General features: G+C 35.3%; 1 protein-coding gene across 3 annotated transcripts in view; it reads left to right on the forward strand.

Annotated features, from left to right (window-relative positions):
• GRB14 (growth factor receptor bound protein 14) overlaps positions 1-13,801 on the forward strand; it is a 112,643-nt gene that overhangs the window by 72,694 nt on the left and 26,148 nt on the right. For all 3 annotated transcript variants that reach the window (XM_036236836.1, XM_016152476.2, XM_016152477.2), the window contains one exon: positions 13,630-13,751. In XM_036236836.1, the coding sequence (XP_036092729.1) occupies positions 13,630-13,751 (122 nt within the window). The remainder of the gene's footprint in view (positions 1-13,629; positions 13,752-13,801) is intronic.

The raw sequence follows: 13,801 nt of genomic DNA on the forward strand, positions 1-13,801 counted from the left end.
TTTTGACCTTTGGGAGCTAAGCAACTTCGTTTTTCTTTTACATCAAACCACTTGTGGCTTCCTGGATTGATCCTTGCCCATTTCTCATTCCTGCTAGTTGTAAATGCCCTGTTGTACCTTCTTCACGTCATAGTCTGCACATTTATGAGGTTTAGTGTTTGCGAGATCCCATAGCCTTATAGACAAGAATACTTGGACTTACGGGGTAGATGACAGTTGGGGGTTTTTCTGCACTTTAGTTTCACTATAATGTCCAAGATAAGCTTGGAAAAGTTTTAGAAACTTTCTATGTTGTTAGTAGATGTGCTACTATTATTGCTTCTGATCCAAATTACTCCAAATTTAGTACTCCAAATTACTAAAGTCAGAAGAGGAGTACTTGACATTCAAAATATGGTAGTTTCGTGGAATCTAGAGTCTTTTCAGTGTGATATTTCCTATGACAAAGGACACTTAAATCTTTTTATTTTTAATATGAATGCATATGTGTGATAGCCACTATTAACGTCTATCTTATATTTACAAGGCACCAAGTGAGAGGTTTTACGTTAATCTTGATAGATGCTCTCAATATCTTCACATACAGTAATGCAATGACTCAGTGGTGAAACACCTTGCTCAGAGTCAAACATTGCACAAATCTAAGTCATGTCAGATTCTAAAATGTATATATTTTCCATGGAAGCACGTTGGTTTCTCCTCAGATATTCATGAGATTCTGTGGTTGGTTTTTCTGTTTCACTTTCCATCTCTATTTCTCATACATACTATAAATTTAAATTTCGAACCCTCCAGAACATTTTCAGATAACTCTTCTTAACAAAGTCGTATTGAAGTTATTGGGATCAAACTGATGCAACCTGGCTTACTTTATAACAGAGCCAGCTATTTGTTTTGGCTAAGCAGGAGGATCACAATGGAAATGACTTGTTCTTGAACTTATATACAACCTAAACAGTAATGTGCTATCTGGAACCTTGAATACAATATCAGTATTTCATATCCTCTGCCTATAATTATTAATAAAAACTGCTGAGAATTTTGACAGGTGGAATAAATCATTGAAGGCAGCTAAAAATCCTGATTTTGTTGTGAATCACTGATTTGCCTGATTTTGGATCATGTTATTATGCCTTCTAGTTGTACACACATTTTTATAGACATCAAGTTTAAAATATCAGCCTATCAACAAATATTTCTCCTTCTCTCATGATATAATAAGCTAGGTTTTGTTATTACTGTGTTTTACTTCATCGCCACTGGATGTCAGTGTAGTTCCCCAGATGAGAGTCCTCTGCTTTCATAATCATTGTTAAGAGGAAGATGCAGGGGAAACTTCAGTTTTAAGTCCTCTGGAACTGAGTGGGATCCATGTTTGTCCTGCTCCCATTTTGATTCCTAATTGAAGCCATGGTATGAAGCGGTGGCAATTAACACAACACCTCAAGTGCATTCCTCTAGACTCCTCGGGAAGAGGAACTAATTGTATTTTAGTGTCATTGCTAGGGACAGCTGAGATTTCCATCGTGGATATCATTGCGGAGTGGCTTTAATAAGCAGAATGAATGACTGGAGCCTTTTAATGATACCGTTTTAATGTGCGCAGCTCTACCCACGTGATCTCTTCAAGAAGGAAGCAGTGCACAGCGGCAGCGAGGGAACGCTTCAAAGCCACCTGCTTTGAAGCTGCTCCTTCACTTTTTTCCTTTTTTACAAAATAAGCTCAAGTGTTTTTTCTCTTACCTGGAGCTGATATGTAGTTGTTCTTTCTGTGCTGTTTGGGACCTACCAGCCTCATCACCAGGAGAAATACCTGTGAAGCCTTCAGGATATGTGGCACTGTACGACCTTCTCTACGGAGACTTCTGCAGCCCTGACCTGATCTTTGAGGAGACATGGTGTTGTAGTAGCACACTAAGGTTGGAGCACACTAAATCTGCCTCCTGGTCCAGCTGGTTTTTCCTTCTCAGTACTTATCCTTATAGCCTAAGTTCAAGTCTTACCATCTCTCTTCTTGGACATTCCTTTAGTTTACAATTGTTCCTCTTGCCTCAGGTTATACCAGCATTATTCATCTGCATGCAGGCCTGATTCTCCTTTTACGTGAAGGTCCAATGTCCTTTTCAGGACTGGCAGCACCCGTGAACTGACCACTCCTCCCCTCTCCAGACTTGGGTGTCATCCCTCCTTCCTCTAGTTTATATATTAGAGAACCATACACTATGATTTGCCTGCATACACTGTGATTTCTACACCTGGCTTTGCTTGCTCATGCCGTTAAGATCCCCAGGAAGTCCTTTCTTGACCATCTTTACCTGGTCCCTAGTATGCATCTTCTAAGGCTTACTTGTAATTTTAGTTAAAAGTGTCTGTAACGTATAACCACTAGTTGTTTCCTATAAATACCTGTAAAAACAAAGTAAGATGAAAGCCCTCAGCTGTCCAAGCTGACTGACAGCTAACTTAGTAGTACAATCTAAGGAGAGAAGAGAGAGAAAAGCAATTGAAGGCATCTCGTACTCGGCCTTATGATGCAGAGTTGTCCTTTCTAGCTGAGAGCAGGTGGGGAGGCACATGTGCCCCTTCTATATGCCCAGTGCCTGGGCACAGACTTCTTCTGCTTAGAAACTGTTCCTTAAGACAATCAGGATATTTGCTGGCACCACCCCTTCTCATTGCATTCGTTAGGAAATTGCAAATCCCCAAAGTAGCAAAGTGGTACAAGAAGCACTAGGAGTGAGTGCTGAATTGTGTCCTGGCGAATAATGCTCCCACAAGTACATGTGATAGGTGGGTGTGGGAAGCAAACACATTTGGATAAGAAATAAGTATAAGGCTATGCAAGCAGAATTATTTACAATATCAATTAGAAAAATAAAACCTAGTGCTATAATAAGAGGGAACTGTTATAAATTACAGTATGCCAGCAGGATGTAAGTTATGCTGCTGCCATTTTGGGAGTTCTTCCTTTGATGACTGCTGTTGGAAAATATAAGATTATAATGATGATTGAATAAAAGTATATATTTTTCACAAAATTAGGAAATGTATATGTGCTTATATATATATATTTATATGTAAACAGTTTTTCTAAATTTGTGTGAAATGCACACGTAGATACTCTTATAGAACAGAGAAAAAGGCAAGAAGGGAATATACTGAAATGCTAAGTGTTTATTTCTGATTGACAGGTTTAAAGATGGATTGTGATAATCGGCTGTCTTTGTTTTTCAATTTTTCTGTAATGGAAATGTATTACTTTAGTAATCAGAAAAAAGACATAAACACAATTTTAAAAACTTAAAGAGATTTTTAAAGATTTAGCTAAGACGTCTTCCTGAAACTTCAAGTCGGGCCAAGTACCTATCTATCTTCTTTTGCGCTATTTTAAGATCTTTGCAACTATCATAATAATGATCACATTATTACAACTAGACAGTAATTACATGAGAGCTAGAACTGTGTGTATACAAATATCTTTGTAACCCAGGATTTAGGACCATAGATGGTTTTTGAACTAAGCTGTACTGAACTGTACGGTATTTATAACAGAGAGTTCAAAGGATGGATTACAGCGTACATAGAAGAAAGAGATTTGCAAGAGAAGCCAAAGAAATCACATGCCAAGCCCAAGTGGAAATTTACTGAGTCCTTAAAGGATGCATTAGGTAACTTCCAATTTATGGAAGCTGTTTCTAAGCTCTTTGGGTTGAGATAATATATATGCAAACTCTTGAGGAAAAATAAGGCTTTCTGTGAATATAGGTTGTGATCATGGAATCTGACTTAATATGAGGACTATTTCCATTTGAAGAATGATCCACAAGGTCTTTATACTCATCAAGCTGAAGTGTCAAGGTTTTCCTCTTATTGAGCTGAATTTGGTGGTAGCAATTTTCTGGGGGATCTTGCTAGTATTAAACAGTTTTCTTAGGTTAAGAAACCTTTTAGAAATTGAGCCCTGTTTTATTTTTTTGCTTCTCCGGTTTTTGTTTTGTTTGATCAGAGGCTGTTCATTTTTATCTGAAAATAAGATTGGCAAAATGTATGTAGTTTCTATCTAGGACAGAAAGTACAAGGATCATTTGTCTCCTGGAGTTTCCTATAACAAAGGTATACAAAAAAATTGTTTTCTAGGTGAATTAGAGGTAAAAGCCACTCTTGTTTCTTCTCTTATCAAGTGATGAGAAGAGTAGGGACTCAGGTTTCTATTTGAGCCCCATGCCGTACTTTTAGTAGATTCAGTGAAGGAATCCAGACAGAAGGTCACAGGTGAACACTTTCCATACTGGGAGGATTGAGGTTTTTTAAAAGACTTTGAGGTTAAATCAACAGTTTCAGAAGAAACTTCTTTCTTCTCTCTCTTTCCTTTTTTTTTTCTTTAAAGAAAAAGTTTCTGAAATTTAATAGAAAACAGAATTATATGTAGTTATCATTATTCAGTAATATTTCATTCTACAACTCTAAGACTTCACTGATCTGTGAGGAAAAAAAATAAATTTAAAGCTATATGAAACTTTTGTTTTTGTTTAAAAAAATTTTTTTTAAAAAAACCTCTTTTGGAGGCTTTCTTTTTTCCTCCTTTTTTGTTGCTGTGTTGAAGTGATTTTAGAGGGTTTCTTTCTTATTTTTCTACCTACAAAGGAGTGGTATTGATCATTGTAATCCACTTTCCAATGCCTAAAATATACTTTTTTTAATTTAAAAAGTTTTAAAAAATAGATATATCTTTGAAGTTTTAACAATATATTTTACTGTATTATTTTAGGTAGATTTATGAAGTTTTAAATATAAAGTCTTTAAGATAATCATGGTGAATCTATGTGAAGGTTACCTGGGGTCGTTTTTCAAATGATAACTCAGAAAGTGTCTGAGTTCATTCTGGGTGATAGTTTCTAATACCACTGTTTTCAAATGTTGCAGCAAAGAGCCCCTAGTTATGGAATTGATTTGTTTCTTTTTGATTTTTAAAAAATATAAATTACTTAGTAAGATTACTTAATTGGTTAAAATCTGCTTGGTTTTAGAATAGGGTTAAAGAAGAGTTAAGAGAAAGTACTATAAGCCATGTAGACTAGTACTTTGTTTTGTTTTTCCCTTTCTTAGGTCTTAGTGATGATGTCCTATGTCTAAGCAAAACAAAGGTGGTCTTTAGTAACTTTTCCCTTTTATTTTAAGCATTTTTCTTTTTCTCTCAAAGTAATCCATTTAGGCATTTTGTATCTTCATATTGAACTTTTCCCCTATTAAGGTCTGCATTTAGTTAGATACGTGCCTTTTAAAAAACCACTAATTTTCTGTAAGATGTGATTAACTGATCATCAGTTATGCCTCTTTGGGTTATTTGGATTATTGTAGCATTAATCCTTTGAATGTAATGAGACTTCGTTGGGTGATTATATATCACAGTACATCCGAATTGGAATGGGGATGCATACATTTTAAAAGACTGTTTTAATATAATTTTAAGATGCCAGATTCTCTAATAAGAAAGTTTTATCTCTATTACCAGATGGGTATATGAAGTAAGAACTTGTGTTATCTGAATTTTCAATAAATAGGACCAGAAATCTTTGAAGGAATGGAAAATATGTCTTGTACTTTTCACATACTCCAGTTTTTGCTAGCTTTATTTAAATAAGTTTTTAAGATTACCAGCATATTTTTGTAATGTTAGAACTTACATTATTTAAACATTTGGTATTATATTTCTTTGAAATTTTCTGTACATAGCTTATCTTTAGTTTTCCTTTCTAGTTTTACTTGCATGTAGTCAACAAAACCCTAATTTGACTGCTGCTTATTTGGTGATCACATATATTATGCTAGTTCTTCTTTTGTTACACATTTGTCATATTTGTTCATAGGAGCTTGGTGTTTTTTTACCCTTTAAGTTTTATTTTCTTTTTTGATGTGTCCAAATTCATATGATTTGTGTTACTTTCATGTAGGGTTAAGATTGACATAATTGGAAATCTTTCCCATTATTTTCTTCCCCCTTCCACTAAATCTGTGGTTGTTTGTTTTCACTTAATTAGCAAGTATTTATTGAACACATTTCAAAATAAAGAAATTTGAGGCAATTGAAACATGAGAACTGCAGAACATGAGAGAGATTTTAGCTGATACAGAAAGAATGAATACGGTATAAATAGACTCAGCAGAGGGCCTGGGGGCAGAGGCAATGCTCTACAGAAGAAAGAACATCGACTTGGGGCCAGACACATGACTGCCATTCATGTCCTGAATGTTGGCTCTTCAGTAAAATGGAGATCAATCTTGCTCATTTGAGTATTGTGTTAGTTTCTTAAGGCCACTGCAACAAATTACGACCAATCTGGTGGCTTAAAACAACAGAAATGCAATCTTTAGCAGTTCTGGAGGTGAAGTCCAGAATTGATTTTGCTAGGCTGAAATCAAGAAGTTAGCAGGGTCACACTTTTTAGAGGGGATTTAGGGAGGAATCCATTCTTTGCTTCTTCCTGCTTTTAGTGGCTGCCTTGGCTTGTGCCCGTAACACTCGAGTCTCCACCTCTATGGTCACATTGCCCTTTTCTTTTCTTTGTCAAATCTCTTTTTGTCTCTCTCTCATAAAGATACTTATGTTTGAATTTAGGGCCCACCAGGATAATCCTGGACAATTTTCTCATCTCAATATTTTCAAGGTGATGACATCTACGAAAGCTTTCCTATATCAGGTAACATTTACAGGTTCCAGAGAAGGGCCCGATATCCTTGGAGCTATTATTCGGGCTACTATAGATATTGTAAGATTTAAATACAGTAATGGAAAAGGTCTTTGAGACTTTCAGAGATATAATTTCCTTTATTTCTATAACTTGAATTAATTTTTGATTCTCAGTCTCCTGCCTTCTTAATGGCAAATGGTTTAATCTTCTATTAGTTGTTTGCTTTATGGATTGAGGTAAATGATAAATTCATTTTCTATAAACGAGTTACATACAAGTTTAAGATAATTTCAATTTAAAGATCAGACCTGCTTTCATTTCTCCAACATTCTGGTGGGGCATTTAAGTCCCAGGGTGGGAGGCGTGTCTGTCTAACTTTTGTCCAACTTTTCGTGTTCTGGAAACCCTTGCTTCTCTCAAGCTTGTTGACCATAAGCCCCTTAAGTTCATGGTCTTCTCTTAGCTGTTCTGGGGGACTTGGTACTGCTGTAGTGCTCTTTCCCCATACTAGGATGCTGTGTACTCATCTGCCTCAACCTTGAGCTGAGCTGTTGCTTCTCCAACATGCTGGACACAGGGCTTCTACTTGAGGCTAGAGGTCCCCTAAGGCTACAGTCTAGTTTGAGGCACACACCACCATTAATTTTATTTGGCATTTTATCACCATCCACTCCTCACCCTGCAAGTGTTCTAGTTCTAGAAGAGGGCAAATCACAGGGTCACTTGGGACCATGACTCTCTGCTTACTATCTAGCTCTCTATCAGTCTCTATTCCACTCTGTTCTCCACCTCTTAACCCCAGCACCTTTCCCAGAGAACAGAGGGTGGATCCCTGTATGAGTCAATGGACATTGGCTAAACATGATTCTCCTCAAGCAATTATATTTGTCAAAGATCAATAAAGTCTACTTTGAAGTTCAAAAGTAAAGAAAATGAATCTTTGACATTAATATCCTGTCTGTATAGTGTATCCTGAGGGCAGAACATATCCTATTTTCTTAGTGGTAGAGAGAGGTAATGGGTACAAAGAAACACAGGTTGGTAAAACAGGCAAACACCTTGCTTAATACCTTGTTATTTTATCCCACTGTAGTCGCAACGAATATAGATATAGTGCTCAGCACACAATATGTTTAATAACATGAACCAACGTTTCATAAGTTTGAAAATACCAGCTGGGTTTGTGTGTGTGAAGTAGACAAAAGCAAGGATAGAAAGATTGTTAGGGATTCAGCTTCCCACTCAATATCTCAGTGACTGTTGGACTCCCTCCCATCTCCCAACCTATTTCTCTTACAGCCTTCCAAACTCATTAATAGCACCACAATTCTTCTAAGAATTTAGGCAAAGAACCTTGCTGTCTTTCTTAACTGTCTTCTCTCTTTCATTCCATATCTAGTTTGTAAGCAAGTCCTGTTTGCTCTACCTTCAGAATATATCCATAGTCTGCCTACTTCTTACATGTGGACTGCTACTACTCTATTCCAAGCCACATCATCTCCCCCCTTGTTAATTATGATATTCTATTAAATGGTTGTCCTGCTTCCAGTCTTAAGCCTTTTAAAATGAGTTCTCCACTCAGCAGCTAATGTGATCCAGTGAAAATATAAGTCAATTCATGATATTGCTCTGCTCAGAATGACTTCTTATCTAACTCAGGAGAAAAGCTACATCCTTACTATGAACTGCCAGCTTCACCCAGTCTGCCCAGTGCATCACCGTTACTTCTCTAACCTCATCTCCTGGTACTCTCCTCTTTGCTCACTCAGCTTCAGCCGCATTAACCTCATTGCTGCACTTCATACCAGCCTTGCTCTTGTGTCAAGAGCTTTGTTCTTCTTCTTTCTCCAGATATCTTCTTGGCTCATGGTCTCTTCTTCTCTGGGTCTTTTTCAAATATTATGTTCTCAATGAGGCCTTCCCTGGCAAGCTGATGAAAATAGACTTTTCACCTTTGTGCCCTACTCTCTCTTTCTCTGCTCTATTTTTCTCTGTAGTATTCATAGTTGCCTTTTAAGAATTATATTTTATTTATTGTTCATGTCTTCCCATTAGAATGAATCTCCATGAGGCAGTGATTTTTGTCTTGTACACTACAAAATTCCAAACCCCAAAGTGAATGTCTGACACATGGTAGGCCTTTGATAAATATTTGTCTAATAGATGGATGAATGAATGTGTTATAACTGCCAGACTACAAGGATTTATCTCATAAAATTAGGAAATAGACAGGCTTCTTGAGCAGGGGTCTCATTGATACAAATGTTTTATGAGGTTTGTTGTGATATCAGTGTCTAGGTTACATCGGAAGAACAACAAAGTCGAGATTTGGAGATTAGTTAAGAAAAGGTGAAGGTCTAAATTGAAATGGTGATAGTGGTAATGGTAGAGGATTGTTGATTGTATGAGAGACAGAGGAAGAATTCCTGGTATTTGGGGATCACAAGGATATCAAGGGAATATGGAGAAAGATATAACAGATAGGAGAATTTAGGAAAAAGGAGTGTGAGAGGGGAATAAGAAGGTGACTTTTTTTTTTGGTAAAATGTAGATAACATAATATTATCATTTTATTCATTTATAAGGGAATATGAATATTCACTGGAATTATGAATATTGATATTGTTGTGCAACCACCAACATCTGTCTTTACAACATTTCTGTCTTCTCATACTGAAACTCTCAGCCCGTTAAACAGTAACTCCTCATTTCTTTCTCCGTAGTGACCATTATTCTTTTTGTTTCGATGAATTTGTTTATTCTAGGTACCTCACGTAAATGGAATTATGCAATAGCTGTTTTTTTGTGTCTACCTTATTTCATATAGCATAATGTCTTTAAGGTTCATCCATGTTATAGCCTGTGTCAGAATTTCATTCCTTTGATTTATTTAATTACTTACTTACTGACTGACTGACTTATTTAAATTTATTGGGGTGACATTGGTTTATAAAATTATGTAGGTTACAAGTGTACAATTCTATAAAACATCATCTATTAATTGCACTGTGTGTTCACCACTCAAAGTCAAATCTGTTGTCAGCATATGTTTGATCTCCTTTACCCTTTTCTACCATATTCCTTTCCCCCTTTTCCCTCTGGTAACCATTAAACTGTTGTCTGTGTCTATGAGTTTTTGTTTGTTTATTGCTTTCAGTTTTATATTTCACATATGAATGAAATCATATGGGTCTTTACTTTTTCTATGTGACTTATTTCACTTAGCATGATATTCTCAGGATCCATCCATGTAGTTGCAAATGGCAATATTTCATCTATTCTTATGACTACGTAGTATTTCACTGTATATCTGTATTACATCTTATTTATCTGGTCATCTTTCAAAGAACACTTTGGTTATTTACATGTCTTGGCCACTGCAAATAATGCTGCTATGAACATAAGGGTACATATATCCTTGCGAATAAATGTTTTCAGGTTTATGGGGTAGATACCCAAAAGAGGGATTACTGAGTCATAGGGTAGTTCTATTATTAATTTTTTGAGATACCTCCATACTATTTTCCATAGTGGCTATACTAATTTACATTTCCACCAGCAGTATATGAGGGTTCCTTTTTACCCACAACCTCTCCAACACTTGTTATTACATGTCTTGTCGATAATAGCTATTCCAATAGGTATGAGTTTCTATCTCATTGTGATTTTGATTTTTCTCAATAGGTAGTGAAGTTGAGCACCTTTTCAAATGTCTGTTGCCCATTTATAGTCTTCTTGGGAGAAATGTCTATTCAGGTCCTCTGCCCATTTTTAATTGGATTGTTTTTGTGTACGTGTGTTGAGTTGTATGAGTTCTTTATATATTTTGGGTATTTGCCCCTTATTGGAGGTATTGTTTGCAAATATCTTTTCCCATTCAGTTGGTTGCCTTTTTGTTTTTTTGACAGTTTCTTTTGCTGTGCAGAAGCTTTTAGTTTGATATAGTTCCATTCATTTATTTTTGCTTTTACTTCCCTTGCCTTTGAATTCAAATTCATAAAATTCTATCTAAGATCAAGGTTCATAAGTTTAGTACCAATGCTTTCTTCTCTGTGTTTTATTGTTTCAGGTCTTATATTTCGATCTTTCATCCATTTAAAGTTAATTGTGGTGTACAGTGACAGATAGCAGTCTAGTTTTATTCTTTTGCATGTGGCTTTCCAATTTTCCCAGTACCACTAATTGAAGAGGATTTCTTTTCTCCATTGTATGTTTTTGGGTCCTTTGTCACAAATTATTTGCTCATATATATATATATGGGTTTATTTCTGCATTCTTAATTCTCTTCCATTGGTCCGTGTGTCTGTTTTTCTGCCAATACCATGCTGTTTTTATTATTGTTACTTCGTAACATAATTTGAAGTCAGGGAGTATAATACCTCTAGCTTTGTTCTTTTTTTTCTCAGGATTGTGTTAGCTATTCAGGGTCTTTTGTAGTTCTCTACAACTGATGATTTTTTTTGTTCTGTTGCTTTAGAACATGTCATTGGGTTTTGATGAGGAGTACATTAAATCTCTATATTGCTTTGGGTAATGTGGCCATTTTAACTATGTTGATTCTTCCAATCCACGAACACAGAATATCTTCTCATTTCTTTGTGTCTCCTTCAATTTTTTAAAATAATGTCTTGTAGTTCTCAGTGCATAGATCCTTCACATCCTTTGTTAAGTTTATATTCCTAGGTATTTTGTTCTTTTTGTTGCAGTCGCAAAAGGAATTGTTGCTTTTTTTTTCATTTCTTTTTTGAAGTTTCATTGTTAGTATATAGGAACGCATTGGATTTTTGTACATTGATTTGGTATCCTGCAACTTTACTGTATTTGTTTATTGTTTCTAATAGTTTTTTAAATCATTTTTGGTAGAGTCTTTAGGTTTTTCTATATAAAGAATCATGTTGTCTGCAAAAAGTGACAATTTGACTTCATTCCCAATTTGTATGCCTTTTGTTTCTTTCTCTTGCTTGGTTGCTCTGGCTAGGACTTTCAATTTCATTCTTTTTTAAGGTAAATATTCCATTGTATGTCTGTACTACATTTTGTTTATCCACTCATTTGTTGATGGACAGTAGGATGTTTCCACCTTTTGACTATTATGAATGATGCAACTATGAATACTGGTGTAAACATATATGTTCCAGGCCCTCCATTTACTTTGTTTGGTTATGTATCCAGAAGTAGAGTTGCTGGAGTCGTTTAATATTTTGAGGAACTCCCATACTGACTTTGGTTTTAGTCAAACTGTATTTGAGGTGGTGGAAAGTCTAGCAGTTAGGACTGGCATATGAGTGAAAGCAACTGTTGCCAGAGATTGTACGTCAAGGAACTTGAAAGACACGATGACTGAAGAGGAGAACATGAATTAATTTAGAAGAAAGGAAGGAAAAGAGTTGAGCCAAGGACTACATCTTAGGAGGAAGAAGGAGCTATAGGACCTAGTTGATGAACCAGAAAGAGCGGTCGGAGTTAGGAACAGAACCCGAATGTTGATACACACTTAGCTCAAACTCATCCATGTTCACTGAGCACTCTTAGGAGAACTTCCTTTCAGATGAATAATCTTCTATTTAAGTATGAATTTCTTTCAGGGGTTCATGTGTTATAGGTCACAGATCACTACTGACTGTTGAGTTTCTGAGAGACAGAAATTTTCAAAAAGGTCCTAGAAGCACCTAAAAAAAAGCAGAGGATTTCTATATTCCTTATTTGGCTGTTTTGTGTTAGTAATTTTACAATTACTTTTCTTTAACAACTTTTTGTTGCAGTGTGACATACCTTAGAAAAGTGAATAAACCATATGTGGATAACTTGATGAATTCAAGTTGCACATACCTGAGTATCCAACACCCAGATCAACCGAATATTTTTCACACCCACGGTTCCCTTCTTGTCTCCGCTCACTCACCCACTATCCCCATTATTGTGATTTCTAACACCACAGGTTTATTGTAGTTGTGTTGAACCTTTTATAAGTGGACATGTAACGTGTACTTTCTATGTCCAACTTTTTTCATTTAATACTATGTTTGAGAAATTTATCCATACAGTTGCATGTTGTTGTAGTATATATTCCACTATGTGCTTTTATGCAATTAACTTATTCATTCTCAAGTTGATAAACATTTTGGTAGTTTTCAGTTTGCGGCTATTATGAATAGTACTGCTATGAATGTCACAATTTCTTATTAAATAGGTATTTTACCTTTTATGTTCACCTCTTTAAAGATGTCATTATTTCATATAAGTGCTTTACTTAATGCCTTCCCACTCTACCTAGTTACCTTCAGTGTTAATACAAAACATTATTTGCCTAAACATTAGTTTTGAAAGTATAAAGTACAAAGTTCCACAAGAAATTTTTTCTTAAAAAATTGTATGTACTTGCATTAACATTTTCCTTTTAAAGCATTTATTTTAATTTTACTCAACTATCCAGATTATGTGTCTTAAGTGCATGTTGAACCTGCCAAGATTTTTCATCTCTTCATGGGTTGAATTGTTCAACCTTTTAATTTTGGCACAGATTTTAATTTTGGCAACAGGATGAATTGAAGAAAAAGAAAAGCTTCAACATTCTTAACGCAGATTTGTTATCAAACAATAATTTGCATAGCAATAAAAGGAGATTTTGAATTAGCAGAAAGTACATTGTGATACTTTATATTATTTTTCTCTTTAGGTTAGTCTGCTTTTATATAAAAATCAACATTACTAATTTAAAATAGATGAAAATTTTATCAATCTGGCTATTTCAGAATTGAGTTGAAATTTGCTATATTTATTAAAGATACATATATACATAATATATTTGATATAGTTGTATGGTGATATATATGTCCAGATATATATTTGTCTGCCTACCTGTCTGTGTGTCTTTTTATTCATCCACCCATCCATCCATCCAATCCATCCATGTACATACTCACTGGAGCATTCTTTACAGAAAGAATAATAGAAGACCATGAACTGGTGGTTGAAGTGCTATCTAACTGGGGAATGGAAGAAGAAAATAAACTATACTTTAGAAAAAATTATGCCAAATATGAATTCTTTAAAAACCCAACGGTAAGTGAAATCCCCATTAATAGTTATGGAAAATAAACGAATTAGTTAAA

This window comes from Rousettus aegyptiacus, unplaced genomic scaffold (genome assembly GCF_014176215.1).
Source record: "Rousettus aegyptiacus isolate mRouAeg1 unplaced genomic scaffold, mRouAeg1.p scaffold_m13_p_2, whole genome shotgun sequence".
Lineage (NCBI taxonomy): Eukaryota > Metazoa > Chordata > Mammalia > Chiroptera > Pteropodidae > Rousettus > Rousettus aegyptiacus.